Raw genomic sequence first — 20356 nt, 5'->3', positions numbered from 1 at the left:
ACGACTGTAACTCAACTTGGGACCAATGTCACAGTGCCCACATTAAAATAACACTTCCGGTGACGAAAACACAAAATAAAAGCCTCATTTAAATAAAAACTAACAGAAAAATCAAGCCAAAAATATCCATTAGTTTATGAGCACTTACGAAATGCATTATAATAAAGAATTACGTCATTATGGATTAATTTTAGGGACTGTGTATTTTTGTGAAAGGGGAGGGGTTGTGCAAAACAGGAGAGGCATGTCAAATATTTATTAAAGGACTTATGGTTTTTATTTTAGCTTGGGGGAGGGACATATAACTTCATAGGGTTGATTATTTATTTATTTTTTTAAATACACCCCAGCCTGAACCCCAAATCCCAGGCTTGAAAGACACCCCCCCCCCTCCCCAGACATCTGAAAGTCCATGAACACATCATGTGTGATAAACACTTGAGCCAGAAACAGGATGAGGGTTCTTTCCAAATCAGTTATGACTGCCCTTACAAAGTCTGTGCTCTGTGTGCAATTTGCACACAAACGGGACATAATACATATTCACAACACTGCAACTTGAACTCTGACCCTGTTGCTCATGTATTTGTTAACATGGCGGTTAAACAAAACGTCATTTTTGCCAAGCTCGCCAGAGACGGAGGTTAACCTGTGAGCTCTGCTGTTGTTACTCTGCAATGCATAAAGTCTTACCCCTTAATTTATAGCTGCATACATTGTGGATTCTGACATTTTATGTGCATGACAATAAAACTGGACTGCATTTTTCTATTATGTTTTGTTGTTGTTGTTATTGGTAATCTTTATTATTAGTTTCTTCACTTAAACAATTTGTATTCTCATTATTACCAGTCAACTAGTCATCAGTCACTTGAATATGCTGCCATCCATTTTTTATTTATTCATTCATTATCCAAATCTGATGGCTGATTATGAGCTGTCATCTGTTTGTGATGTAGCCTACTGCCACTGTGCAGAGGATTGTGGGTAAAAATAGCCAGAAAGGCATGCTTGTATCATCATGGTTATCTTGGCATACTGCATCTGACATAGGCTGCTATGTTTTGGGACATACTAAATCTTTTTGAAATCTCTTTTTTGAAAATTATGGGTACTGGAACGCATGTCAAATTGAAGCCTATGTCAGGCTGCCCTCGTGCAGCCTTTACTGTAAGGGTTATATCATAAATGACCTAAAGGCTGAGGGGAATGAAAGCACAGGATGTCTTCTCAGTTTCTTCCGCTCTTCTTTTTTAATGTCCACTTCATCAACAGGACAACTCAACTCAACTGAAAACACAGGAAGCATCTTTCATATCACTCTGGTGCACTACATTATGTAGTCCTAATTCCTTATATAAATTCAAAACAATATAATGCGGGAATTTTGCATGAATGAAATGAACTTAGTTGTCTAAATAAATCAGAGAATAAAATACCAAATTAAATTAAAACTTCCCCAGTGGGTATCTGATGTCAATTCAACATCAATATGACATTAAACACTAATATCAAATTGTCATCATAACTTGGTCAAAAATGTAAATCAACATGACATCAATCCTTTGACATAAATTTGATATATGTCAAATAATGATTTTATTGATGCTATTTTGACATTACTTCAATATCAAGCTTCTTTAAAATTTCACCCAAATAATGATATTGATGTTATTTTGACATTGTTTCTATGTCAAACTTTTGCAAAAAAAAAAAAAAAGCACAGATGGAAAGATTTATATTTGTGATCACAAATATAAATCTTATCTTACAATAGCCATAATGATACATTAAATAAAAAACAAAAAACAAAAAAAAACCTTCGGTCACTGATATACTCTGATAAATAACGAACAGTCCCTTAGGACTAACATTATTTTGTGGTGAAATGCACCGCCCCGCCTGAACGCTAATTGGTTCAAATAAAAATTCAAACACACCCAAAGGTGCACGCTGCGTCTCATCAACATGCTAAATGCTACAATGCTAATGGACGTTTACGTCTGCGGTCACGGAGCAACTTTTACCTTCACCGAGCTGCGTGAGGACTTAGTTTGACTGCGTTTGGCTCAACATGTGCGAAAACTTAAAGTAGTTCGGCGGCACAGAGAGGCCGAGAGGACTGGTTTTGTTTTGTGGACTAAGTATGAAGGAGCAGAGAGCCTGGAGCAGGTGAAGAAGGTGAGTACAATAACAAACTTTCTGTTCTTCGCTACACTTTGTGCTAAACTGTGTTATCGCTTTTGCTTTGCTGGACTTGTTTGTGGCTGTGGAGTTTGTTTATAGGTTTCCATCTCTGTGTTGTAAGTTATGTGATGTTTTATTCTCGGTTTTTTTGTAGCACTCGCTCCGGTGCCCATAATTGTTTGTGTTTATTGTCGGCCATTCTTGCTTAAGTGTTTGAGTTTTGTCCCCGTTTCCGGTTGTTGAAAGTCAGTTGTGTGCAGACTGCAGAGTGTCTGTAAAGAGGAATATATTGTTGGCTCGGATAGATTGACTGTGTGGTGTAATGTTGACATGTTAATGCACTTTATGTTGGAGCCTTAATATGGTCATTAATTTAGGCTAATAGATCTATCATAAAGGCTAACATTTTTTCGCATAGGCCTACATTTTTCTTCTGTTCCACTCATCTGGAAAACAAGGATGTGTCTTTTTTGGGAAAACACTTTTGTTCTGATTTCAAAGCAACAAATGTAAAATGACAAAAATATTATGTGTGAAAGGTCCGGTGTGTATGATTTAGGGGGATATATTGGCAGAAATTGTATGTTTTGTGAAAATCCCCAGCTGCTAGATAGCAGCACTGTAATCTGTCTTCAGTCATGTGACTCTGCAATTTCAACCCAACAACATATTCCTGGTGTATTACAGGGGTTGTGCTGAATACAGATCTTACTGTTCTTACTGCATTAAAAAGTAAACATATGTAATTTTACGCAAATGGTGGAGTGCTCTTTATGATAGTTTTCCTTAGAAACAACAATAATAAAAAACACAATATATCGCCTTGCCTACAGTATTGTGATATATCCCAACATATTGAATTGTAACCTGTGTCGTGATATGTAATGCATCGCCAGATTCTTGCCAACACAGAAAAAATAAATAAATAAATAAATAAATAAAAATAAATAAATACATGATGCAAGACACAGCTGGCCCTCAGGTATTTTTACATTATCTAATTTGGCCCCCATTCAAAAACCAAAGCATTTGCCAAATAAATTCAATATATATGAGAATGAAAGACAAGAAAAACAGTAAAAGCAAAGGGTAAAGACCAAAACAAGCAGAAAAGAAACAATAATAATAATTTTAAAAATACCTTCCTTCCAAAATCTAATATTTATAATTTTTTGAAATTTTATTTTATTTTGAACAAAAGATAACTGTACTTCCTGAAACTGGCTTTCTCTGGCTGACTTGACGCAGCTCATGCTGGAGTGGGGCAGTCTGGCAGCAGAGCCTTCCCCTCCTCCTTCTCCTCCTCCTCGCCCCGTTCCTCCCCTCTCCTCAACATCAGCACCAGTGGTTTGTGGAGGAAAGCCAGCAGTGGATTGTGCTGCTATGCAGAATTTACTGTAGTCCTGTGTTTAGTCTGGGGCAGGCCTGGTATCATACATCACTTCTTTCCAAGTCCATTCTCTAAACAGCACTGGTGATATTTAAGGTTGATAAGAAAACATCTTACTGGATCTGAAAAGAGATAAATTGCATTTGGTCTCTAATGAGTGCTTTAGCAAACCACAGTTTTAGTCTTCTTGTTCATATCAGGCGATACTCAGCAGCAGGAACTGCATTAGTAAAGGTGGTGGTGAAGGGATGGATGCTATAGCTTGAATGTTCAATCACAATCCTCTGTGGGTTTTTTTCCCTCTGATCTGGTTCTATTGATTTTCCTTATCATTAGACTGGTGCATTAGTGTCAGCCTCATTTACCTGAGTGACTGCTACGCTGTGCCGTGACCTGATGGGGGGGTGGGGGGGTGGGTGGGGGCAGTGCAGATAGTGATGAATGGGGATTCCCTGAATGAAACTGAGCTCTCAGTGTGATGTCATACTATTGATCTATCCAACATTTCATCTCAACAGACAAACATAAGTGCAATCAAATGTGTTTTTTAGTGCGTTTCCCAGATGTATTAGTCATAATACCCCTTTGCATTAAACTCTCTCTGTTTCCTTCCACTCTATCTCTTTTTAAGACGTACAAAGGAAAAGAGGGGAAGGAGACAAGCTGCAGATCATTTACTTTTACGGGCCTCTAGACTGTTCATGAAAATGAGGCTGGTGCTCACAGGCTCAGCGTAATTTCTCCAGCAGGGTTCAGGGGGAAACAGGAATAATTGTGATCAGAGCCCCACCTTGTGGAAGGGCAATGTGCTTACAAGACTCAGAGATGGAGCTTGGTTTTAATTTTATTTTATGTGACTGGTGATAAAGTTTTTAGAAACAAAATAATCACTACTTCATTTGTGGCTCATTGTTCAAGCAGCATAGTGAGACTTGTGTTATATGGAAAAAAAAATACAATAAAGGTGTTCCTGTTGGCTCGCATAACATTTAGTTACTAAGTTTGCTAATTGCAATCAGTTAGGGCTGAATGGATATTTTTTTATATGCATGATGAGGAAATATTCCAAAATAATTATACAAATCAGACAGCAGCAAAGGAATATTTTGACATTTTAGGAAGTACGCTTATTCACTTTCTTTTTCTAGACTTTGATGAGAAGACTGTCATGTCTGTTTAGTCTGCAGCCGGCTAACTTTGCTTCGCATAAAGACTGGAAACAAGGGGGAAAAGACGGCCTTGCTCTGTCTAGCACCCATATAACATCAGATTGGTATTGATCTTGTGGTTTAACTCTCGGCAGGCCAGCAAATAAGCACACACTATTCCTTCAAACAAACTCCGTAATCATTATTCTCACTCAAATCACTAACTGCATTTGTATAAAAGCAATAAAAACAGCAATCAAAACAAAACCATTAAATATGAACTAATTTAAGTGAGCATATAAGATTGAAAAACCCTTCATTTAATAGGGTGTCTCACTCATGGTTGGGGTGGGGGGGTTTATGTGTATATCTTCCTGATTTAATAAACCAGGATCGTTTTATTGGATGTCTTTCAAACTCCTGGCAGTGTCTCACAGTCCTTGTGAAAGTCAGTGCAGGATGTTGGTTGTGGTGGTTAAAGGAGACATATTATGCTTTTCTGTAATTAGTATTTTATAGTACCTTATATTGTGTCAACATTTCATAAAATGAGGCAAACTTGTGTAAAAGTAATCTGTCAGCAAAAATCTCAAGCTTCAGACCGTTTGGAACTCTCTGCAACATTTTTCTCTCCACTGATTACAGTATGATGTCGTAGTGTGACGGATTTCATCAAGTGTTGCATCAAGTGTTTACATTACAAAGCATACACTGCTAAATTAAGCTGCATGTTAACGTCAGGGAAACATGTTGACTCGGTTACTGATGTTTTAAATTCCTACCAGATTTCAGATCATATTCCTGCTGGGACATGCCAGGTTGTATTAAGAAGCTTTTATTGGGGATTTTTCACACTAGAAAGTTCTGCTTTTCTCCATTGCAGCCATTCCTCAGCTGCAAGTACACTGCTAATGTAGTACATGTATGCAAACATGGGAGAAACACGTAATCTTGGTTGCTGTTTTTGTTTAATTCCTCCTGGTTTAAGATCATATTCCTGCTGGAACGTGTACAGTTGTATTTATAAGCTGTTATTGCAATGATGGTGATGCCGACAAGACCTATAAACACTGACCAATCAGAGCAGACTGTGCTTTTTTAGGAAAGTGGCTTGAAGAAACATGGGCTGAAATGAAGCATTTTCAGTTTTTTTTGAACATTAAAGCATCTAAACTTTTTCTTGCCAATTGGCAAACTCTGAGGCTGAAAAATGAAGCCAACACAGTGGTGCTAAAAACTGCAGTTTAATGAATGGCCACTTGGGGCTGGCTCCAGATGTGAGTCAATCCCCATAAACCCCCAGTTAAAATTCTCAACTTAACAGCAGAAATAAATATATTTACAGCCTGGTATTTAAAAAAATGTTTTTTGTCTCTATAGCTGATTTCCACATTCATGAAAACTGTACGGAGGGTTAATGTTTTTTAACATTTTATTAAGGCTTAAAGTTATGCTTAATTAGGGGCGGGGCTGCAGTCTGTGAGGCATTGCTACACTCTATAAGTTGGATCCACCCCTTGCTCCTCCATGGCTCCACCCTCTCATCCAAATATGTTTAATTCTGGCTCCAAAAAACTAAGATGAGGACATCTGAAGTGCTAAACTTGAGGCTTCAAAATTGCAGTCCACAAACTGCTTGCTGACTTCATGGTTGCTACGTCCATTTTTTTATACAGTCTATCTTTCTAGAAGAACCTTAATAACAAACATAACTTTGAAAATGTGTGTAATAGGTCCCCTTTAAAGGGGACGTAAGCATGGAGATTTACTCCTTTAGCATTTTTTTTAACCTCTGCTGCAGTCTCTGTCCTGATCAAAACATGCCCTTGTATTTGTTCTTGTCCTCCTGGTTCTTCTCCTCCATGCGCATGTTGAGCACGGCCAGCTCCCTCTTGACAGCCTTTTTCATGCCGGGCTCCAGGTCCAGCACCCTGCTGAAGTCCTGCCGAGCCTCCGCCTCGTTCCACACTTCCATGTGGGCCTTCCCTCGCAGGAAGAAGGCCTTCACTACGCCTTAAAGACAAATGCAAACTTGTTGGAAAGCAGCCAGACATGTTGGGGATGTCTAAAGCAGAGTGTGCGCTAGATGTTTTTAATTGAAGTGAAGTAGTTGCAACAAATTAATAACTTAAACAGTCTTCTAAAACTTTGTTCGATTAACATGTGCATCTATGAACACTATGAAATCTATGAAATTGCAGGCTGCAGAGCAGGAACCAGACCTTTTTTATATGGTCAGGCTTTTATAGACATATTAAACATACAGTCACAGCTAACATAATTGCAGAGTGGAAATATACCCAACTTGCTAATGGTTGGATAAACTGAGAAGCTGTACAGCAAGACAGTCTTTCACACTAACTCTATATCAACTTGGTGTATGGTGCTAATCTAGTCAGCAAAGAAAACCTGCTTTAAAAGTGTCTATATAACCTCTCACTCCATCATGACAGAGTCTCAAACATCACATCAGTCCTATATCAGTTACCAAACCTGGGTGTTGGTTAATAATGTCGCTGGTGTGCTCGATAGCCTCGTAGTATTCTTCCATGCGCAGTAGACACTGGCAGTAGTTAAGGGTTAAGGTGTTGGCCATCTTTTCCAGCTTCAACCATGGGGCCTCCCATGCTTTCTCCTGAAGGCAAGAGCAGTTCAGATCCACGTCTATGCGTCTATGCTGTTTTATAGAAACAAATAAAACTCTATTACGGACTACTGATCAACACAATCACCTTTGTCTGAACATTCTTTATGCAGATTATGGCCTCCTTGTATTTTTGTGTGGCCTGTTGGTAGTGTCCCTGTTTGTAGAGCTTGTTCCCCTGGCCGTGGAGCACAGGGACCACCTTCAGCCTCTCCCCATCACTCAAAGCCCATGTCTCCCTGTTGTACTCACTGGGCTGCTGCACCTGTCAATAACACAGTTTGTTCAGTTAATATCCTCACTAGTAGGAAAACCTATCTTTGAATCAGTGGGATCGTCTCACTCTGAGCAGTTCCAGGACAAAGTAGAGGGGTTTTGGTTCTTTCATCAGCTCGTCCAGGTCGTCGTAGCCAAGGCTGTGGTAGGCAAACATGTTGGCCATACCACATGTATGGATGTGCCAGTCAACTGGGTCTTTGCCCTCTGCAATGCGCCTCATACTCTTGGACACAAGTGGGTAGATGCCAGTGTGCTGGAGAGGAGAAAGGATCACAAGAGTCTAGCATCAGAGCATCATCAGTTTGTCTTGGTTGTGGCCATAGTCAGGATTGTTTCTGGGAGCCTGTTAAAGTGGGATGAATGAAGAAGGTTTTCTATTTTGTTCGTTAAATGCGTATTATTTGAAATGCATTGTACTGTATGTCTGCATCTGCCAGTGGGCCATCACAAAAAGAGTTAGCATTAAAAGATATTAATTCCACTACAGTAGAGTCTTTATGTTCTGCGTGGAACAGGGTGGAATATACTTGGTTAAATTATATCAAAAAGTGATGCAACAGTGTTGGCACAGCGGTATTGTTTGTGGGCTGGCGTCAGAATTACACAGAGGGATGAGGAATGCACTGTGGTAGGTCGTGTTCTCTTGCCTGGTCTGGCATAATTGCTCATTTTGTAAGACTCCAAATGTTATTTATATTTTAATGTGTGATGTAATAACTTCAACGAACTGTCTTGACCCAAGCCATTTAGTCATAAAATTATATTTCAGAGTTTAAAACGTTCACTTTTGGTGTTAAACCGGCATAAGTAACACATTTCCATGTTGTAGACAGACTATCATCTTAAAGCCAATGCAGATTTCTCCAGGTCACTTCACGTGACAGTGCACTGAACTGCACCCGTAGTCCACGTGATCGATGGTGGCATGTTGAAGCAATAGTAATGTGGAGCTGTACCTCATCACATACACTTGTGACGCATCACATCGGCAATTAGGTGGAAAAAAATATGTGCATATATTGGCGTCGACAAAAGGCCAAAGTGAGTTGGAAAATATTGGCATATTTAATAATGGCAAAAATCCAATATTGTGCATCCCTTGAGTCAAAATTTAAAACAGAATTTAGCTAGAGGTGACTCAGGTTTTGATGTTTTGATATTTTTGTCTCCTGTCTGTCTTATATTCTTATACTTGGTCAAGAGTAACACGGTGGTCTACACTTAGTCCTACTCTTCACACTGCACTTAGCCTGCACAAGAAATCTGACTCATTTTACATTCAACTGATTAAAGATTATTTTGTAATTTAAAATGAGTAGTTTCACATTATCTCGTCTCTTCCTTCATGGCGAGTTTGCCCTCCACTGGATGGGAGTGACACTGCACAACTCATCCAATGGAGTGTGTGGTGCAGCCATGTTGTTTAGAGAGGAGTGAACAAATGCAGTAAGCCCCATCAAATCTAATCAGAGCTGAGGCGAGTCAATAGTGCTGATTCAGCAGGAATCAGAGCCGATTAGGAAAAAGTGAGGCTGCTGCAGATTAATGACAGTATGCCTCAACCCATCTGTCTCTGACACACAAACACACACACACACACACACACACACACACACACACACACACACACACACACACACACACACAGATTACTCATAAGACATTTTAGGTAAAAAGGCACACATACGCTGACACATATTCAGAGGAAGTATGTTTGCTTCACAGAACGTGTCTGGTATAGGGACATACGTATTCAACATCATCATTCACCACAGCAAGAGGTCACACAAACAAAATTCACAAAGACAAAACATTACTCACTAAAAATATGCAGGGAATTTAAATTGGAACTGAACTGAATGTGAATCAGATGACCCCGAGGCAGTCTCAATACATGTATGTTTGTTACAAACCAGATAGGTTATAATTATGTAAGTGTTACTGCTGCAGGTGGCCTGTGGATCCAGTTTTGAAAAAGTCATGAGCAACCCCACTTTTCTTCTGTTAGCCCACTGCAGCCAAAGAGTGACACATTTATTTTGGCTACTTTTGTGTTCATTGTCTGTTTCATGATCAGGAAAGCACAATATATACTTGTGCTTTATTGTAAAGTTATAGTTTAGATTTTCTGAAGTAGGGTTGTATGGAGTACTTATACATAGACAGTATATTACATGCGGTAGATGGCGGTCGGCACGACCCCAGCTTGGAGAAACAGTACAGTCCGACAGGGAAGCTTAGCAATTTGGTGCTGTAGAGGAGTCTGCAACAAAACATATTTTAGCCACCTGAAAAAAATCAATATCAGTTTAAGTGTATGCTATATTTTCACTGCTTTACCTCTCTGTCAGACAGTGATTCTCAACAGGAAAATTACACCGTTCACTCGCTCTCTTCAAAGCCAGTTACCATGAAGAAAAATAATGATTTAACACTGCTGAACACATGAGCTGCTGGTCTACTGCTGCCTCGATCACTTTGTTTGGGTTAATGTGAGACTTTGGCATTTGAAGACCAGCAGCTCCTGTGTTCAGAGAGGTAAATTGTTCTTTTTGTCAGTGGAGTCTGGTGGCTTTGATGAGAGTATAGATGGGAAACTGAAGCTGTTAACGGCTTCTCTGTTGAAACGGGCTGTCTGATAGAAAGGTCAAACGGTTAAAATTCTATCAATATAGCATACACTTAAACTGATATTGATTTTTTTTTTTTTAGATCGGACATCATTTAGGTTGCTTAAATATGTTGCCCATATACAAAGAGATACATGACTAAGCTTTAAGGCTTTAGATTTATGAAAGTAGCACATAAGACACGTCCTACTTTGTTTTGTTGCATATTATTGAAAGCAGAGTGCTTAACTTCCACATCTGCAGTGTGACGTCATTTTGCATAAAGTGAGCAAGCTTCTCAGAAGAGATTTGTACTAACAGACAGTTATGCACTTTGCCTAAAAACAATCAAGGAGGAAAACAATGCAAAAATGAAAAAAAAAAAAAAACCAAGACGCAGTTGGTACTTAACATTTTTTTAGCACTCACAGTGATGTCACACCAGAATTCAGCCACCTCACCGATCCTCATGGAGGACAGCAGGGTCTCCCAGATGTCCAGTTTAAACATGTTGCCGATCACTATCTCCATAGGCGTCCCTACCACTTTGCTGTCATCTATCACTGTACGGTCATCGTCACACAGCTGGGTACGGAAGTGGAACGTTACCTGGAGTAAAATGAACCACAGAGAAGGAGAACCATATTCAGAGACTTGAGGCTCGAGTGTGGACAGAAAGTGGGGGATATTATTTGAAATTGCAATGATGGTAACAAGAGGCAGCTAAATTGACATGATTTATCAGAAAGGCCACACAGATGGTGCCTGAAATTTCAGATGATCACACATACTGTAAATAAAGAGAGAGTATTGTGTTGAAATAGGGGACTAAACCCAACAGAGTCTCAACAAAAATGTTATGTCACGAACTTCACACAGCTCAGTTATTCAACAGGGCAGACAGACAGGAGGAGGGACGGACGTGCCAAGGTTGCATGATTGTATAACGTCCAAGAAAAGTGGAGCCATTAAAAAACTGCTCTTTCATGAGCTTCTCCCATAATTCATGTTAACAGTGCTCTCATACAGAGCCAGTACAAGTCGAGAAGGATTTTATAAACCTATCAATGTCAATTAAACTGTTAGGCAAACATCCACTCAGAAGAACACAAAACAAAGCAAGAAGATACAGAAAAATGAACCTATAACACAGAGTGAATATGGTTCAAGTGTCGCACAGCTTGTTAAACAGCCAAATAGCAAGGCTACACACTTGGATAATATCCAAAAATATTAAGCAGCAGTATTTTCAAACTCAAGAATGGTTTCATAAATCAGTTGTTCTCAACTTTTTACTTAAGGGCCCTCTTTTTTTAACATTGAGTTTTTTTTTTTAACATTAACTGATGACCCCTGACAAAGTGACATTTTAAGGATATTTCATGCCATATTCAATGCATAGCAATAAAAAAATACATCTTCTGTACTGCACTATTAACCATAATAGTGAAAGCAGTAACTGCAGTGAGTTTGTGTAAAACAAGTGATTTTGATTTGAAGCAGTGGATTATTTCCTGGGGGATAACTTTTGGAGATATTTTGTTGATATTTTAGGAACTTTTAATACTATTCATTGTCTACATTATGTATTTGAAAAATACATAACAATTATACATGCTTAATATGGTTCTTTTTTCTTTCTGATTCTTGGCAGTTTTTCTATGAGCTTGGGCTGTTTTAATCGCAGAATTTCCGAATGTTTAGCAGCTTATGTTCAGATCTTCACTGTGCTCTTATCCTGTGAAATTCTTTCAAATGTATTTCTTGAATAATATTAAACTTTTAACACAACAATTTAATTTAGTTTTATTCACAGGAATGAACAGAATGCTGAAAAAATACAGGCCAACTGTGCATAGGCCTATTTTTAATACAATTTGGAGACACCTAGTGGGGGTCGGGACCTTAGAAACCAACGTCATTAGTAAAAAATGTTAACTGGCCAACTGTGGAGGCTTATTTTCATGAACAGAAATTCTCATTAAAGGGGCACTCAGTGATAGATGTCCTCTATCAGCCTCTACTGGCTGCCAGTGAGAACTGCAACTATGTGAATGTGCCTTCCCTCTAACATCCTATCCAACTGCTATGCCTTAACATTGGCACAGGTCGGAAAAATGAAATCCATAAATCTTAAGTAATAAAGCAATGCATCATCAAACCATAACAGATCATGTTAATGCTTTTCAAAAGGCCAATAACAGTCTGTTATTACTCCTACAAGTCGTGTGCATATTATGAGAGATCCTCACAGCAAGCTAAATTGATCCCTGATTTTAAAAGAATTATGTATCTGCCATGTTTGAAGTTAAGCTTATATGATAGTCAGACAGGTTAATGAAATAGAGCCTAAATTTGGACATTATTTCATTTTTTGATGCTTTGCAACTACAGTCTAGAAAAAACTTTTGTCTCTTCATGCTTGTATGATGCTGTGCTTCATATTATGATCATTTCAACTTCCACTAGTACCTCTAATGAGACTTGGAGCATTAAAACTAGCTTTGTGAGACATATTTTAGTCATTCAGTCATTTCTGCAAAAGAATGACCACACAGAGCTCCTTTTTGTCTGAAACATACAGGATTCCAACACATTTTCATGGAAAATTTCAAAACTTTTTTCCATTAATTTTTAGGGATCCACACTAAAAGAATATTTTTTATTGTCATACTTTAGTGGAGTTTGTCAGACATATTTAGATTCAAACTCTATTCAAGCATAATTCTAGCTTGCTGGCCTTCATAAAGTGAGAGACCGAAAAAATGTATGTGATGATAAACAAAACGTCACACATCAGCGTGAATTACAACTATGTTACGTCAACAGCTACATAAAATAAATTAGCCTTTTTTTGTAACATTACTTGGGAGGTTATCCACAGAAGACTAATGTACCAATTTTAATTACACACAACAGAATTCCATGGCTTTTTTACGACTGTGGGAACCCTGAACACGGTTCAATTATGGATCCATTTACTGCACATTAAATGGGCTGAAATGGCTGTGGACTCAGAATTTATAAATGTAAATAAAGTAAGGAAGGCCTACGGTACCTTTGCCCCGGTGATGAGTTTTGGGATATCTCCAGTCCCTCCGTGCAGGATGGTTTTCTTGATTCCTTCCATACCCAGCAACATCGTGTCCTGCATATCTGTCATCTTTTTTTTTTCCTCTGATATCGATCACAGTAAATCAGCATGCATATACATGTATCTCCAGAGTATAATGTGTGGGGCACAGCATGTGTACGATGAGTATGGATAACATGGAGGTGTTGTTGCTGCTGGATTAGTTTAGGTAGGGATAATGAGATTAGAAACTTCTCCTCCTCTCCTTCTCATCTCTCTGTTGCTGCTTTATGTATCGGTCATCATCAGCACTTTCTCTGAATACTGCCAGACTCCAGAAAGATCCAGAAATGAGGAGAAACAGGGAGTCAGAATGACAGGAAATGTGAGGGTGATTACTTTTTTGGAGTATTTATATAAGGTTTTTTTTTAGGGTTGTTTTTTTTAAGTGTATATGTTAATGTCTGTGTGGGTGTTGAATGTACCAGGAGACAAGAACAAAAGTGTGTGTGTGTAAGAAAGAGAGAGAGAGAGAGAGAGAGAGAGAGAGAGGGAGAGTAGGAGAAAGAAAGAAAAGAAACACAAATTGGTCTGTGAGAGTAGGACATGGTTTCCATTCCAGAGGAAATTTCCTGGATTTATGTGGATGTGGTGATCTGAACAATGCAGAGAATACTGAGAAATGGTGGAGCAGACAATTACTGTATGGACTCTTTGACTTTGTCTATTAAACATCTGTCTCCCATCTGGGCTCTGTGTGTGTGTGTGTGTGTGTGTGTGTGTGTGTGTGTGTGTGTGTGTGTGTGTGTGTGTGTGTGTGTGTGTGTGAGTGTGAGAGAGAGAGAGAGAAAGAGGGAGAGTAATCCAAGGCTCCTGTAGTGTTTGCTAACAAAGTCTGCAAGCAGTTTGAGGGGGCAATTATTCCAAAAACATTACCCAGTGTTAATGCAGTATTCTGTTCTAATTGCGCAAATAGAAAACCCCATAACTGTGTCTTGGCAGTGTTCACAATTGTATAACTTTACAGCTTCATGTTTCCTCTGTGGAGCAACATGGAGGAATAGGTATTTCACCACGTATTATCCGGCAAGGTTTATGTCTTATCTTTATTCAAATAAGACCTCTATATCTTTGGAAAGTGCTGCAACGCACTATCAAGTTTGCAAATAACAGGATTGGGCAACAGTTTGGCATGAACTTGGCAGCTCTCCAAGCACAGGCAATAAGCAGATTGAACGCTCTCTTGTGAAGGAAGTCGGTAATGCAGCAGTTCGTTCTCTTCTTCATCATATCAGGCCTTGTTTAAAAGTGTTGCCGATGTGGACGGTGCATTACACAAATAAACTTCATTTGATTCCTTAATTCATCTGTAACAGTCACAAACACTTGCAAACTGTGACCTGGCAGAGGTTGTAATAGGCCAAGGTGGGTGCTTCATGAGTAATATCATTATGATATTAATTAAAGTATATTTGAAGTAACAGTGTGTAAGATTTAGGGGGATTTATAAGCAACTAGCGGCGAGGATTACAAATTGCAACCAGCTGAAACTTCCTGATTTCCGTCATTGTTCATAGTTCAGGAGGTTTTCACTAGGAGCCAAATTATCCACTGAAGTCTTCAAAACAAAAGGATCCATTGATGTGAACTGGTAAAAACACTGAATGAAGCAGTTTCACGATACAAATCCGCGTTTCTCCTATGCTTGTCAGAATGTCGCAGATGGCTGCTCGCCCAGCACCTGCTTATGAGTGCTCACCTATCTTCTCTGATAACGTAATGTTCACTCACTTTATTTCTGATCCAGACATTCAGGAGGTTTTAACAGGGAGCCAAATTTTCCACAGAGGTCTCCTCTTGCAAACAAATGGACCCGGTGTGTCACATTAAAAATGAGTATTTCTCTGATTCTGTTCGGCACAGCGGGGGCTAGAGCCAGGCTGCCCCTGATGTTTGCTCAGCCTGTTTCGCTGATAACGTTAAAACCAGATGTTTAGGAGGTTTTCAGTGGGAGTTGAATTATCCACGGTGGTCTCTTTCTCTCCAAAACAAACTGACCTGATGACTAACAGGTGAAATCACTGAATAAAGTAGGTTGACATTAAGAAATCTTTGTTTTTCTGATGGTCTCAACAGAAAGGGCCTGCTAAGTATGATGGGGCACATGGAAACGTGAAGCGCAAACGGCCCTGTCTGAAGCCAGTGTTTGGTTTGTCCATCCTGAGCTACTGTAGAGACACTGCAGTACAACATGATGAACTCGGTAGAGAACTCGTTCCCTATGTAGATTTACAAGGCTCGTTCCAAGGTAAAGAAAAGATGATTCTCATTTTCAGGTGACTAAAGAAAACATAAACATTATAATACACTAAAGAAAACATTAAAAACATACAAACATTTTATCATATTCCGTACATTTCTGTTTATATATACCCCTTAATCCTACACACTGACCCTTAAATACAATGTAAATAAATGAAAAAAATCTAGTAAATTTGTTTTTCCTTTTTGTGAATTCTGCTCCTCCATCCCTCTCTGTGGAAACACTGGGCATATGGTGGGGTGCTTCTCTGTGATGACAGGTTTATGTTGCTATAGTTACAGCCTTTTACATAATTATCATATCTGTGAGTTTAACAGAATAATAATTTTAAAAAGTGTGATTAATCACCGTTGGGCCTCTGTCAGTAATTATAAACCTGAAAGAAAAGAGGTTTGTGCTAAATATGGTTTTGATTTGGTGATTTTAAGTTCACCCATGGTCAGTTCTCCCACTGGAGGGAGGGAGAGCAGTAATACATGCAACCTGCTGGAGAGGTAATACCATGACAATGCCGTGTGTTGTAAGGCTCAGGCTTTGTGTCACAGTGACTCATAATGCCTGCGTCACACCGCCTACATCTGTCCCCACTGCTCTGCCTATGCGTGTCTAGCTGTGTTTGTTTATGAGTATACATGCATGCATTACTGGATTTGCTGCATGTACACTGTAGCGTGGGGAATCGAATGGGCCAGTTTGCTGAAGCGCATGCACACACGTTTCTTTGAGAACAGGTTGAGCTACAGGCAGCCCTGCCAACAGGAGGAGGTACGCCCTGGTCTCCATCATATTTAGCCCTGCTGGAAACCCATCGCTGATGCATTAGTTCCACTTTAAGCAAGTCATACTCTATTTCTGGAAAGTACAGTCGTGGATTTCCTGGGGAGGAGTCATTCCTTGTGTAGAGGCCATTCATTCATATACATAACCCACGGAGGAAGGGCTCCTTCCATGACGCACAACATAGACGCACATAGTATAATGTTTATGAATGTGTAAACCTTTTGTGCTTGTGCTGTGGGAATAAGCCAGAGAGAAAGAGAAACTGCCTCTTTCTCCGCATGTCAGGTTGACATGCAGCGCTGACCCAGCAGATCTAGAAGGAAGAGGAACATGCAGTAAGAGCAGTGTGGGCATCACTATGCAAGGCTGGAAGACGTAACACTGAACATTTATTTGGCAGGTGGTTATTTTGCAGATTGCAGTTTTAAAGCCTACAATAAACACAGTATGTTTCACACCGCAGTGTTATTTTTACAGAGTGTAACATAGTTATAATTAGCACCACCACGAGCAGTTACAACATTAAAATGTTGCAAATATGTTTAATTATCAATCATCTAACTAACACTGACAGAGGCCTTCTGTCAGTGGGTGCTTTTAATGTTGAAACTTATTTTGCTGATTTTGTTTTACTTTGATTTCGAACTTGCAATGATTCATTTTTTCCACTTGGGAGCAGTGTGACAACCTTTAACACAACATTGACAGTCTCAGTAAATAGCCTATTATTGCCGAGACATGTCACAATACCCGAAATCTACTACTACTGTCTTATCTAATCTGTCTACTGTGATTGGAAGGCTGGGTAAAAAGTGACGGTTTTAGTGCTGCGTTATACCCAAAGTTGAACATTTTGTTACTCTAAAAAACCCCCGCAACAAAAAAAAGACATCAAACGTGCAGCTCTTGGCACCTTGTCACATTGCTAGCGTTAACGTAAATATGTGGCACACCCACTGCAAAGGATTTTAAAAAATGTGCAGATCTAAGGGGAAAAATGAAAGCGATGAATGAAAGCAGAGTAATGTTGCATCTGCACTTGCTGACATCTTCCATGTGTTTTTTTTTATCATCTTCTTGGCATTTAATGGCAGACTAGTACACTTTCAGGAGTATATGCTACCTGTCCGGTAGCATTGGATCAGCAGTACTGGAGAAATATAAGTACTGTCATGTTTGGTTCTTGCATATTAACATGTCATTGCTGAATGATAATTTTCTGAAGATTTGTCCTTATGAGTGACCCCATGGGTGTCCCCATTCATTTACATATTACACACACATATATATATATGTAATATATATATATTTATGCCTGCCTTACAAGATATATTATTTATGCCTGGATGTTTAGGCAGTGTCGAGCAATATATCAATATCGTGACATGAGACTAGACATTATCTTAGATTTTGGATGCTGTGATATCATAAGCGTTGTTTTGGTTTTAAAGCACCAGTAGTCAATTCCACAATACTGTCACAATATCAGTGTTGAGGTATTTATTAAAAAATGTTTTTATTTGATTTTCTCCATGTAGCCTATATATATCCAATTTTAAGTAAAATACTTCCTACACCATACCACTGACACATACACAGATTAAAACCAAGGTATCACACTGCTAAGTATCCATCTCCTCTGTTTGTGTATGTTCACACACACACACACACACACACACACACACACACACACACACACACACACACACCAGGATTACAAAGACTGACATGGACTGCTCTCTGAGAAGCACAGGCATGCGCACACTGTGCTGCCCAGAGGCTGTACCCTCAGCTGGAAATATGGATCACACGACACACAAATACGCACACACACATACACACACGTGCACATACACGTACACACAAACACATACAGCAATGTTCAGCAATGCAACAGAATTCCTAACATCCTCAGTGGATACATTTTTGCCAGAGGTTTCATCTGTTCTGACTTTGGGAGGAGAACATCAAAAACTTTCAACCTAAAGATGCTTTTCAACCCTCCCTACACTCATGATGATATAATGATAGTAAATGAATTCGAACTTATTTTGAATCATATGCTGGTCTGACATAACCTGGCAAGGCTATTCCTATTCTAGCCAAGGCCATGAATGAGTACTCAGAGACATATTTTATTTTGAGGTGTCTGGCTGTGTATAATAGATCATTAAGCATTTTCTCCTTCGGTTACTTATTAACATAAAACCCTTCTTGAATGGACACACAGTACAGGCTAGACTGTTATCAGTCTACTACTTTTATTTTTTGTCTGGAAAAACACAGAGGTTGCACCTAATTTCTTCTGCAGAAATTCTTTTTTTTTTTTTTTTTAAATTTAGGGAGAGAAGTTGCAGAACACACATCTACAATGCTATAATGAAGTTCAGAACTTTGGACAGACAGGACATCACACTATCATCCCAGTCCGTTCTCTCTCCCATGGGTGTCAATACCAATGGTTTGTCCTGCCTCTCGGTGTGTAATATCGATGTTAAAGGAAGCCTCTTTATGAGACAAACCAGGCTTTTAGCTTGAGGTACTTGTCCAAAGGGGCGTTTTTTGATGTCAGGAGTCGTGCCGCTTCCCAGTATTGGACATTCGATGGGCATGCAAAGCTTGTGGGCTGTCTTCTCCGAGATTTCAAACTGGAAAGACATGCACCTTGTTTGGAAACTTTCTCATATATTATGAAAACTGTTCACTGAAATGTGTTTCTGAAAAATTTTAAGGCAAGAAATAAGCCATACAGTTGCTGAATCTGTTTTCATTTTAGATTGACATATTTGAAAAGTTTTTTTGTGAACCTTTTTCCAGAGGCGATGAGTCACGCTGAATGCCACTGATTTGCATAAAGTAACCTCAAATCAACTTGATGCAAATGTACCGTGGTCTCTCAAAACGCATTGCTCAACACAGCTGTTTTTATAGGCAATGAACTGGAAGCATGAAAATGTGGGATCATGTGGACACATAAAATAATGTAAACCAATCTGTGGCAGTACTTAATGCTGGTAGTATCTGACAAAATCTATTTTCTCTAAATCTAACTGTGTTTGTTACACAACATTTAGCACTTGTTAACAATATGTTTCAGCTTTGCATCACATAGATATGATATAAAGACGGCCCTGTGTGTCACTATGAGATGTGGAGGGGCATGTCAAAATGTCTGTATTTGCAGTCCTGGGAATGACTATGGGTTGATCATCCAAAAGTAGACCAATCTGAACTTGGTCAACTGTCAAGTGGCTGTTGAGAGAATAAAATTTAGTTGTAAAAATGTAGTTCACTTGATTTAGTTTGCCACATGAACACTGACACAAATCTTGAAAACTATCCTCATAGTAATCCCTTCCTTAATAAATTTCAGCTGCTCCCATCAGGCCACAGATACCGGGATGTAGTCTCAAAGTGTGGAACAAATAGGCGTAAGAATTCTTTCACACCAGCTGAATGACTGAAATGAATTATCAGTTGTTGGCAGTTGTTCCCTGTACTCGTGATTAACTACAATTTGACTGTAAGGAACAGTAAGCAAACTAAATCTAACTCAAGCGTCAGTTGTGCATGCATACACGCTCATAAATATTTGTTACAAGATGTCATCCAGCAATATTTTCATGTTGATGTCATGGCAGCAGCACTAAATACCATTCATCGTGATGTTGTTAGTCATAAGTTAATGACAGTTTGTCTGAACAGGCTAAGAAACAGACGATGGACGTAATAACAGCAACACTTGTGCAACATAATGCAGATATTAAAGCACAAATCAATCACACATCATATGAGTAAATTATAAAATATTTTGACAGTGGTGAATGAAATACCTGAAAGCCATACTTGAAGGGAAAAAAAGGACAGATTTCTTACCAGAAAATGACTTTTCTAGCAGTTAAAAAAATCTATTAGTATATTAC

At 39.0% G+C, this 20356-nt stretch overlaps 1 protein-coding gene and 1 long non-coding RNA gene across 2 annotated transcripts in view; one reads left to right on the top strand and one right to left on the bottom strand.

The window, feature by feature from the left end:
- The first annotated feature begins 1243 nt into the window (after nucleotides 1-1243).
- LOC148189351 (uncharacterized) overlaps nucleotides 1244-20356 on the top strand; it is a 169661-nt gene continuing 150548 nt past the window's right edge. Inside the window, exon 1 of the long non-coding RNA XR_015776799.1 lies at nucleotides 1244-2181. This is a non-coding gene — a long non-coding RNA (uncharacterized LOC148189351). The remainder of the gene's footprint in view (nucleotides 2182-20356) is intronic.
- Nucleotides 5951-13511, bottom strand: aipl1 (AIP like 1 HSP90 co-chaperone). Its single transcript, XM_042486035.2, has 6 exons — nucleotides 13316-13511; nucleotides 10687-10866; nucleotides 7713-7901; nucleotides 7458-7634; nucleotides 7219-7360; nucleotides 5951-6738 (listed from the first exon to the last, which is right to left on the bottom strand). The coding sequence occupies exons 1-6, from the start codon at nucleotides 13418-13420 to the stop codon at nucleotides 6539-6541; spliced, it is 993 nt and encodes a 330-aa protein (XP_042341969.1). The 5' UTR covers nucleotides 13421-13511; the 3' UTR covers nucleotides 5951-6538.

This window comes from Plectropomus leopardus, chromosome 6, assembly GCF_026936395.1.
Source record: "Plectropomus leopardus strain MGB_pleo_1.0 chromosome 6, ASM2693639v1, whole genome shotgun sequence".
Lineage (NCBI taxonomy): Eukaryota > Metazoa > Chordata > Actinopteri > Perciformes > Serranidae > Plectropomus > Plectropomus leopardus.
Note: the sequence above shows the minus strand (reverse complement) of the source record. Positions and strands in the feature narration are given on the sequence as shown.

What these genes read in the sequence shown, in the direction of transcription:
- aipl1 (XM_042486035.2), bottom strand. Translation starts at nt 13,420, where the DNA reads ATGACAGATATGCAGGACACGATGTTGCTGGGTATGGAAGGAATCAAG. An exon ending in AACTCATCACCGGGGCAAAG is followed by an intron (nt 10,867 to 13,315) that starts GTACCGTAGGCC and finishes ATTTTACTCCAG; the next exon opens with GTAACGTTCCACTTCCGTAC. An exon ending in TTGTCCTGGAACTGCTCAGA is followed by an intron (nt 7,635 to 7,712) that starts GTGAGACGATCC and finishes TGTTATTGACAG; the next exon opens with GTGCAGCAGCCCAGTGAGTA.